Below are 11,213 nucleotides of genomic sequence, written 5' to 3'. Positions count from 1 at the left end.
TTGGCTCATGTTTTTATTGAGGTAGGCATTTTTGTTGGTCCATGATATTAAGTAAAGAATTCGTTCTTTTCGCGTTACACCTCATACTCCACCATTCGCACATACAATTACACACACAATTAACAAAGCCTATCTAGATCGATGTTACATATTTTTATTAGCTATCTTTGATTAGCTCGCTGAGTTTGCACATGGTCTCAGCGAGTTCCATGAAAAGCTTGCCAATGTTTGCCTCTTCTCCGTTTTCAAACACCTTATAAGTAGTTAGTTACACCACCTTATAAGTTATAACGGACATCCAGACACAACTCAGCACATGCTGACATTTTTGCTCTCTTCTGGTGTGCTGGTCTGTATTTGTTGGTGTCAAGCCGCTGGCTGAGATTTTCCACGAAACAGGCGATGGTGCCAGCTGGGTACAGGGTGGGACATGTGCCCTTCCGAGTCAGTTTGTTGAGGCCATCACAAAATACTTTAGTTATACGGTTGAAAAACGTTTGTCCCAGAGAACGCAGAAAAATGGCAGACGTTTGTAGAAATGATGACGAAAACGTATGGCTCACAGACGACAGACTTTTTCTTGTCAGTGTGAGGAAGGGCGGCTGTTGCCATGGAAGGGCAAGGTCAAAGTTGCCGTTTGCTGGAAATGGGAATTTCCATCTTTGTCTTACATTGAGCGTATGATCTGCTTCCTTTCTGCTAACTGAACTCCGAAATTGAATAAAATGCTAAAAAATGACATTTTAGCATTGATGGGTACTTTCGCTCTTAACAAATTAAATATCACATTAGTATAGAAGCCGACATGTTTTCTATGCATATGAGCGATCGGTATCTGGCACCTATGAATAGCAAAGGCCAAAGCCGTAACTACTTGTCATTAATTGGGATAATTTTTTAAATTTCGTTTGATAACAACACACAGTCCTATTTGTCTTAGGTCAGCGACTTTGCACTATTCCAGTGGCGCGGGAACCGGGGGGGGGGGCTAGGGGGGGGGGGGCTGAGCCCCTCCAACTTTTCGGCTGGGGGGGCTCGTAATGTATTTGAGCCCCCCCCCCCCCCCCCAGCTGGAGGAATCGAAATCGGAAATCTACCAACACAATTTCATAGATTCATACATAGGCGCGGGAACCGGGGGAGAGGGCAGTGGGGGAAGCTTGCCCTCACAACTCTGGGGCCGTGGGGGCGGTGCCTCACAACTTTTCATGAGGCCAGGAACCGTTGGGGCGGCTTGTCCTCCCCAAATTAGGGGTTGTGAGTCACAAAGGAAGAAAGCATGTGAGTGAAAAATCTACCTATTTTACTGACTCGGCAACTCAGTTGACAGATTAAAACCTTTATTCCAGGTTGCCAAAACGGTAGTTTCTTCACTCAGCTGAGACGGAATACCTCACTTTTTTTTTGCAAATATTTTCTTCTTCTTTTTTCGTTGAAAAGGCCAAGGTCTGAAAAATAAGTGGCCTAAAACCGATGAGAAAACTAGATTTGGGGGTACCCTAGGTTGATCTCTGTGATGGTTCAGCCCCCCCCCCCCCCCCAGTCTGGAAGAAGTTCCCGCGCCACTGCACTATTCACTGGAATTCGTCACGTCATCAACCTATCGCTTCACTAGGTACACACGATTCAAATTATATATCATTTTTAGGCGTATCGTAGCCCATTGGCAGTTTTAGGAGTCCACTGCCAGTGCCGTCTTAGAACATCAACCAAAAGTCATATTCACCACCCAAACATGCAGCATCGCGAGAATTAACTAGACACATTAACATTTATCTTCTCCCCCAGGATGCATGTGGAAACTGATGAGTTCTCATCCTCTTGTCTGTCTGACAGACAAGAGGATTCGGGTAAAAGTACTATAGAAATTGCACTAAGTTTACGAGGCGAGCATTACAGATTTTAGCGTTGAGGATCGAAATAATGTTTCTGGATAAGCCACCGGCCCAGAGTCCATATACCTGACCGACTGACATGCACCAGACCTTACTGGCACAATGCTAAGGTCTGGTTACAACGGCACCGTATTTTTTCTTTTGGTGACGTCATACTCACACCACAATACTGCGGAGCGGTCAGAGAAAATCAGTTGTTTGGCTAATTACGAGCGAGCGAGCGCAGCGAGCGAAGCGAGTCTTTTCAATATGAGGGAAAAATCTCAGTATGAGCGGCCCGGCCCGGCCTGTAACGCTTTTGAGAGGCTTATATCTCAGCAACCGCTGGACTGACTGGCATGCGGTCTTTTTTGCTGGGTAGCACCATCCCTTCTACCCCGTAATTGACTACTTTTGATACACCTCAGTGACCGTCGTGGCACGTGCCACGTGAAAAGTCAAGGGTGTTCAAGCTGTCCTGCAAAAGTAGTGATTTTGAGAGGCTCATATCTCAGCAGCCGCTTGGGCGATTGACTTGCGGTGATTTTTGTAGGGTAGCAGCATCCCTTCTACCAAAAATAGGATACTTTCGATGCATGTGGGTCACCCCCAGCGCACGTGCAAAATACAACAATAAGAGGTGTCAAATTTGTTCCCATTTTACCTAATAGCTCGGTAATTACGGGGGCGATTTCGCTGAAACTTGGCATACAGGTAGGCACCCACCAGGCAATGCATTCCCATGTGTTGCGGTTAGGGTGCTACTGCACGTGCGCACGTGCAGGGGGCACTTCCAGATCTCGAGAACGGCTGGGCCGATTGCGCTCAAATTTGGTACACGGTTGGGGACCAGTTAGTAGGGTGCCGTGCAAAAGTCAGTTTGGACCCCGTTTGCACGTGCGCACGTGCAGAATGCCGCTTCCAGACCTCAGGAACGGCTGGGCCGATTGCGTTCAAATTTGGCACACCGCTAGCGACCGGTTAGATGGGTGCTTTGCGCAAGCACGCTGGATGTACACTCTCGCCCTTCCGCACGTACAGGGCTCACTATCTCGCTCGCTCGTTCTTCGCCCAAAAGGCGTTTTACTGGTATTAGTGTCTCGAATGCATATATTACAAACGACTGAGTGATTGCGAGATGGGTTAGTCCCAGGGCTGCGGAATCGGAGTCGAAATCGGAGTTGGAGTCGGTCGCAGTCGACAATTCTGCCCGGAGTCGGGATCGGAGTTAACCATGGCTCAACGTCTGCACTGCACCTGTTTGATTGACGATACTGCGCTCGAAATTAGATTTTGTCGAAAAAAGAGCATTTTGCTGTTTTGGACGAACGTTTTCAGCGAAAGAAGCAGAAGACGGTGAGTTCCCCAGAACCGGCTTTTTAATTCTGCATGTAATTTTTAATGCATATTTGCAACGCAAAGCCTTGGAACGCACAAGGGATCATTTCAGGCAAGATAAAAACATCTCCATTATGAACTTCAATATCATGATATTGATTTTAATAGAATCGTCCGGAGTCCGAGTCGGAATTGGAGTCGGAGTCGGAGTCCGATTCCGATTCACCCTTAAATCCATCGACTCCGCAGCCCTGGTTGGTCTTGTCAGAAACATCTATAATGCCTTTTTCCCAGGTGTCATGGCGGCTCCGGCTCCGGCTCCGAGTAAAATGGTCCGGCTCCGGCGGCTCCGGCTCCGGGTGAAATGTCATGGCGGCTCCGGCGACTCTGGCTCCAGCTCCGGCTCCGGCTCCGCACCCCTGCTTTTTCCGGCTCAGGTCATGTCGCTATCCCTCGCCCCGTTGGAGAGGGGGGGGGCGGCAATATGGCCCCTCTGTGTTTTTTCCTGAATAGCACAGTGGCGGCGGAAGGTATTCTAGGATAGGGGTGCAAACGATATTGAAGCGCCCCTTCCCGCTGGGCGCCCCTTACCATATACACGGTTGTAGTAACACAAACAGTGGAGAGACGTTTGACAATGTGTTGTACCTGTTAATACGTTCAGAATTACAGTTTTTATGTAACGAGAAATAGTTAGGTACATTCCATAGCGTAAATGTAACCTTCATAATGTTCGTTTAGAAACAACCTCATCACCATATCATAAGATTCTCCGAATAAGGCATATCGAAAAGAGTTCCACGGTTCAGTGAAATTAATGCCGCCCCAATCTCCGATAGGCGCCCCAGGTGATACATGTCGCCAATCAACACCAACGGGCGCCCTATTGAAATGAATACCGCCCTTCAACACTGGCAGACGCCCCAGTGGAATGAATGCCGCCCCACAATGCCGATGGCCGTCCCTGCACTGGAAAATCAGTTTCGCCCCTATACAGGCGCCCATAGAAGTTTGCAGAATGCTATTCCTGGTCATAATCATCTCCCCAGTAAAAAACGCAAAATACGCCCTAGCACTAGGGGTGTAACCGCCCATACGGACAGTGCAATTTTACAGGTCCCAATCTCGGACCTCCCTTAACATTCATATTTTGTAAACGGCAAACCGCCCCCGATAAATGTTACACAAACTAATTTCCTCTCGCATATCGGCCATCAGGCGCCCCTTTTTGTCGCATGGAGCCTGCAACGCTATAAGCCCTCATATGTTCGTGTTGGCGTTCGGAGGCTATCGCCTTCAAAGACGTCTCCATACATGTTTCTTTTTCGTCCCACACACAGGCGCCCCTCTTTCGCATGCAGGCGCCCCTCTTCCGCATGGCGCGCTTCTCGAGTGGCTGCGCCCTCCTAGCCTTTATCGCCTGGCAAGATTATATTCGACAGGGTCGGCAGCATCTGCCTTTGTTTCAGATAAGGATGCCCTCCACTCTTCAGCATATCAAAAGATACTTTTCCCAAGTCATTGCCACCCTCTTCGTGTCACAAGTGCCTTTATCAGTTGCGGTGTCGCACTGCTCAGCTTTATGGCCGCCGCACCTCTTATAACTTCCTGCCTCCTCTACAGATTTTCGAGGCGCCCCTTTCCATAGCTTTAGGGTGCAGCTGCCCCCCTTGCCCCCCTGCTTCCGCCGCCACTGGAATAGCAAGAAAACGGCGGCGCGCAAGGGCGCCAAATTTTTAGTAGGTACCTTCCCAGGCATCAATTTGACACCCTCACACAAAATTTCAAGTCTTAGGTCACCCTAGGTCGGGAGTTTCGAGGTCAAACTGAGGTCATGTTCGAACAAAAATGAGCAAAAAAAAAAACATGAAATCTTGAAACGCTCACAAAAGCTACAGTTAACAAGCAATTTGAAAATTCTTTATATGGTCATGTACAGACATGTGCATGGATCCGAGTGATGGATCTATGATCTCAGTGGATCTCGATGCAAAATGTAGGTTTGGATCTATGATCCCACCGAATCTGGCGTGAAAAATTTATCTTGGATATCTATGCTTGGATCTATGATCTCACAGGATCTGACCATAAACCAAAAGCATGGATCTATGATCTGAGTGGATCCCACCATGAACAACATTTAAAAGCAGGTTTCTAAGTGTCTCTATGTCAATAAGTGCCATAAAACTATGGATTATGACGTGTTGTCACATAACAGAACTAAATAAGAACGTTTGTGAGTTGCAACGAGCGATTTTTTGGGATTTCTGTGTTGACCAAAATAAGTGAGGATCTATGATCCCACTGGATCTCAAGCAAAAATACTAGACTCGGATCTATGATCCCTACGGATCTCTCGATAAATTAAAGAGCTGGATCTATGATCCCGACGGATCCGAGATCAGGATCCGTTGGATCAGATCCCAGATCCATTTTCTCGGATGCATGCACATGTCTGGTCGTGTAGAGAAAAAACGGCGCTACAAAACTACTATTGCAGATTATTAAAAATTGTGATTTTGGCCACCAAAATAAAAAATGAACGCAAAAATCCCAAAAGTTTTTCGAATTTCAAAAACGGAATATATGATAGTCCCTGCGCTCTTCCATCTGCATACCAAATTTTAGATTGATACCTCCTTTTTTGGCTAAGTTATAGCGAAAAAACTGTTCAAAATTGGTAACGTCTGATTTTGAACTCAATTTTTAGCAATTCTAGAACACGTAGCGTAAAACATAGACCACCATTAGACTCCCCGTGACGAGCTGCACCAAATCGATACCCATTTTATGCAAAAATATCAAATTTGAACTTTTACATAATTTGACCTGAATTTGACCTGACCTTCACCAGAACATACATAATCTAAACTTACCCAAAGGCTGCCTGACCCACATAAACGCATTTTTCATGTAAAATGGACCATAAAACATGCCTCACCTGATACTTTCATATTGACCTGACCTCTGTTACCTGACCTGGTATCAGTGACCTCAAATAGAAAAATAGGTACCTATGTGTTTGACGAAGAATTTCCCATCGATGATTTTCAATGACATGCATTTTACTCTATTTTACAAAGCATTTCTTGAAATGCTTGTGCAGGGTAAAAATTTGACATTTGACCTGACCTGTGACGTCATCGGTTTGACCGCAGTCAAAGAAATTGGGTCACAAAGGTAGTTCCCCGTTGAGGCTATCCAACCCCGTTTGCTGCTTGTCGCTATGTTGCGTGGTTCTCGCAATCTTGGGGGGGGGTGAAATGACCCCCCCCACAGCGGTACGCGTTGCTCGGCGGACCCCAACGGGGCGCGGGTTAAAGGGACTATCCCACCTTTAACATGGGGTTTGAGTTGAGATAGCCAAGTTTGCGGCGAGGTTCAGAAACCACTATCTATCTAGGTTGCAACCCCCGCGGCCTCTTGGTGTTGAAGAAATTCGTTCCCTTCATTTGAAAATGGGCCTTGTACAAGGCCCTATCTTCAACATGGAGCGACCGTTAGTGTGACGTCACTTCGTTTAGTCATTCTGATTTAAATGGGTTTGTCCGTTGAAAAACCGCTTAAAACTTGGTCTGAACTTTGTTGTGGTGCCTACAGAGTAAAAAGAATCAGCTTTATGACAGTAATGTGGCCTGGGGAAGGAGGTAATTTTGGGCTGTGACGTCACATATTTGAAAGTTTGTGTTTGGAATATGGGAAGCCTAAGATGTTTAATGAAAAATAAATGCCAGAACCGTGTTCCTGTTCATCCAATCTATAAAGTCGGGCACAATTTAACTGGTTTTAACAACATTTTAGAAGGTGGGATAGTCCCTTTAAGCCATGGTGTAATTTGACCGAAACTTCCAGCTGTCCACATCAACTGGGCCACTGGGCATATCGTAAAGGACTTCATGCCCTTTTGTTTCACCTACATACAACTTTATTCCTACCTTTATCGTCATGTTTCAACCAGGGCTGCGGAGTCGGAGTCGGAGTCGGTCGGAGACGACAGTTGTGACCGGAGTCGGAGTCGGAGTCGGAGTCGATTTTAGAAACCCGAGCCGGAGTCGGAGTCGGAGTCACCGAAAATCTGTCGACTCCGCAGCCCTGCTAGGTCTGCGGAGTCGGAGTCGGGAGTTGGAGTCGGTCGGAGTCGACAATTCTGCCCGGAGTCGGAGTCGGAGTCGGAGCTGGTTTTTGAAAGCCGGAGTCGGAGTCGGAGTCGGAGTCGCCGAAAATCCATCGACTCCGCAGCCCTGGCTTTCAACTACTAATACTAACTAGTGTAATTATGTTTTCTGTGGAATCGGGTAGATGGCGAAACCAAAGCCAAAAATCATAATACGAAGCGAATAATAGGAAGAGTTTAATCAAATAGCTTCTCCTCTTACCCTTCTTCTGAAATGTTCCTTACTTTTCTGCCAAATCATCCACGGATACCCTTATCCGCCGTCTCTCGTAAGAACAAAAACAGCCGTCAAGCAGCCTAAACACTCCCGTCACCCTACCCCTCCCCACATTATGTTGACTTTATAAAGCCCGCCGTGCTGCTCTGATACAGCAGTTATACCTTCGCAGCTGTAGCTAGCGCAGGAGACTTGTGAGCATTTACAGAAGAAGAAAACAAGATGGACGCCAAAGCGTTTATAGTGTTCGGATTGATTGCCGTGCTCGCTGTGGCTTACGGTAAGGCTTGGTGTTTTCATTGGTTATTGGTAACTTTGATAGTAACTGCTGTAATCGCTCTGTTGTCCCAGTGATCAACACAAAACGCTGCTCAATGACGCTAGAATATGGTCATTTGGCGTACCTAAACATAAAGTTAGGAGAAACGGTTAAACTTAGGTACTATTTTATTATGCCTTTTTTGCTGATGGCCTGTGGATAGCTTTTTTTGTATTTATGTTTTGATTTTGATTTTGGGACTTCTGTGATATTTGAAGTTACGAAAAGGCAGTCATACTGCAAGCAAAAATGTACTATTTTGTTTTGGTGTGTGGTGCTGAATTCACCGCAGCAATTGAACATGTTCTTATCAGCAGCGTGCTTGTGTTTGAGGATTATCAAATGATATCAATGATTGTTTTTGCTTTTTTAATGATGTTCAAAGCCGGCTTTTATCCGTTTTTCAGCCGAGCGGGCCTGCTCGTGCAATAACGACTGCCCCGCCTTCAAGCCGTACTGCATAGCCGGCACGTGCCGCTGCTCCGCCGCTGCCACACCCAGCACTGAGGATCACCCCTGTGAGTTGAGAGATATGGAAATCGACCTTACTGCATGGGGTGACTTGGTCGATGTTAGCTTGGAAAAGTATGCTTAGGAAATTTTGCCATGTTTATAATTTATTGCAATATGCTGACTCAGATGTCTTGTTTTTAACGTTCCGTAAGTGAAGAGCAATGCCATGAAAACGTATTTACCTATCACAAGAGCGTTTTGAACGAACAATGCTGTTTTAGTAAAAGTAAACTATACTTTCATGTATTCAATTAGCTTTTTACCTACCGCTAAAAATGATTAAGTTTTTTGCCATTCGACGAACAGCCTTTTGAAGAAAAAAGAAGAACGGTTGAACGGTCTTTTGAGGAAAACGAAAGTCTTTTGTTTAGGTATTCCCTATTCGCTCCGTCTCCTATTCACGCCTCTTTGACACAACGCGTAATTTTTGTGATCTTTTTTACACTCGGACTTTTAAGCAGTCTGTTTTTTACTCTCGCGTTTTTTTTTTAGCCTCACCTCCCTCTTCTTTTCTCAGCGTGTCTCCGATGCACCCATCTGTGCAGCTGTCCTCGCCTCGTCTACAACGAGTGCATCAACGGCTTCTGTGGAAAATATAACGGAATCAGGCCCACTCCAACTGTGACGGTGACCGTCACATCTACCATCACCCGGCTCGGTACGTAATGGTGGGCGCAATGGCACGTAACGGTGGACGTGACGGTACGTAACTGTGGACGTAACGGTATGTAACATTGCACTTAACGGCACGTAACGGTGGACGTAATGGTACGTAACGGTGGGTGTAATGGTACGTAACGGTGCACGTAACGGTGGACGTAACGGTGGACGTAACGGTGGACGAAGCGGTACATAACGGTGGATGTAGCAGTACGAAACAGCTCGGTATGTAGTCGAAGTGCAAATTAGACGGGCGATTCGTTTTTGCGAAACATGAATTTACGGGAGAGATGCACTAGAGAGATTTATGTTCGCTATTTCATCATTATGGCTGTAGGTTCTATCGAGTAGCATACCATACTTATTGTCGATCGGATACTTTATTTACCATGGAAATTATACCTACATGAATCCTGTTTGCGTGCGTGAACTGCAACGCACACAATTATTTCACGCCCGTTTAGGTAGAGCGGGCTTTAATGTTTAACCTACGCTATTTGCTGTATGATTAAACGGTGCTTTAGAGTGGAATGGTCAGCTTTACACTTGTTACTGTAACTTGTAGTTTTATTTTCGTCCCTTTTCACGCTTGATTCTCACAATGATGTGTCTTCCTTTTTATGTTTACAGTTCCGTCGAACATTCCGTAATACCAAACAGATCCGAGCAAGATGAAACTGGTTACAACCAGATAAAACCAGACTGAACCAGATCCAGCCGGTGGACCAGCACGCAGCTCAAATGACGCAAAATATGCAGGAGATGAAGAAAACGCAAAGTGTGACTGCGTAGACAGACAACGTGTAAAAAGTGTGATGTGTGTTACGATGGTTACCTAGGGGGCTAAGACGGAGTTCCCTTGTATGTACCTAATCAGGTGCGATTAAATCGTGTACGATACGGATGGCTTTTAGGCATACGTAAGTCGTAACAATGCTTCCCCCCAAAAAAAACGTTCGGTTTCTCATTGGCGGATCCAATGGGGGACATTCTGGGTCAAATGCCCTCCTCCGCAACGTCCGAAATGGAAAGAAAATTTACGTTTTTTTATAACGAAACGAAAACATAACGACTTTTATTAGGAAACGTTTGTTTTAAACTGCACAGCAGTGTGCAAGAAATTAAAGGAGTTTTTGGAATTTGGAGAAACTTTTGGAGGTATGACTCGAAACGTTCAAGCCCGCTTTTCTTGATCCGCTAATGAGTCTTTTTTTTTAGATAAGTCTCAGGGAAATATGATGTGCGGCATTGGGGAGTCCTCGTATGATTATGGATGGATATACCTAGGTATGGAATATACGTTACAGATTTCTGTGTATATATCAGTAGATGAAACTTTTCGAGACGTTAAAATCAAAACACACGAGGCAGAGACAACGTGAAGCATTGGCAAAATATAAAAATATTTACGTGTTTAAAGGCATGTAGCAAGATAAACCTACAACACTGGTGCATTCTACGATTTTGTGGTAATATAATAGGTACCTACTAGGGGAGAGTGGGGTGGGTTGTATCAGTTTTTACTCCGAGACCCATAACCTCGTAACTGTCCGTGATAAACTCATTATTTCCATACCATCCCCTTCCTTGATTCTTCTCTTCTGCTTTTTTGTGCAAAGTAACTTTTCCGCTACCTCTACCAGTTTTTCTTCCACGGTCTGCCGAATAGAACAATGTTTTTGATACAACTTGCCCCATGGCTTGGGTGAGTTGTATCACATGGTGGGGTAATTTGTATCACTATTTCACGTTTCAGGGAGTGTGCTTGCTACTGGTTATGAACATAACAACAACATTAAATGGGGTTAATACAATGTATAGGTATGCTCAAAGGCTTCACTTTTATTAGACCAAACTTAGGTCAATGCAATCCGAACGAAACATCAACTAAACGCAAAAGTGGCCCGTTAAGAGCAAAGAAGCCAACACATTGTGCCGAAATGGAACGAGCATTGACTAGCTACCTACAAACGCGAGCCAGGGCTTAGCTTTCGCGATCAAAAGCAGCATACCCATACATACACACATACATACATACATACATGTTACAACATACCCCACCCGGCTCTGATACAACATGTACCTAGCCGCCATCTTGGAAAAAACATCCTCGTGCTA

General features: G+C 45.5%; 1 protein-coding gene across 1 annotated transcript; it reads left to right on the top strand.

The window, feature by feature from the left end:
• Positions 1-7,789: 7,789 nt before the first annotated feature.
• Positions 7,790-9,995, top strand: LOC122375679. Its single transcript, XM_043355162.1, has 4 exons — positions 7,790-7,883; positions 8,330-8,440; positions 8,953-9,093; positions 9,726-9,995. Exons 1-4 carry the CDS (start codon positions 7,826-7,828, stop codon positions 9,743-9,745), a joined length of 330 nt encoding a protein of 109 aa, XP_043211097.1. The 5' UTR covers positions 7,790-7,825; the 3' UTR covers positions 9,746-9,995.
• The last annotated feature ends 1,218 nt before the right edge of the window (positions 9,996-11,213 follow it).

This window comes from Amphibalanus amphitrite, unplaced genomic scaffold (assembly GCF_019059575.1).
Source record: "Amphibalanus amphitrite isolate SeventyFive unplaced genomic scaffold, NRLGWU_Aamphi_draft 001893F_arrow, whole genome shotgun sequence".
Taxonomy (NCBI): domain Eukaryota; kingdom Metazoa; phylum Arthropoda; class Thecostraca; order Balanomorpha; family Balanidae; genus Amphibalanus; species Amphibalanus amphitrite.
The sequence above is the reverse complement of the archived record's forward strand: the minus strand, read 5'-3'. Positions and strand labels throughout refer to the sequence as shown.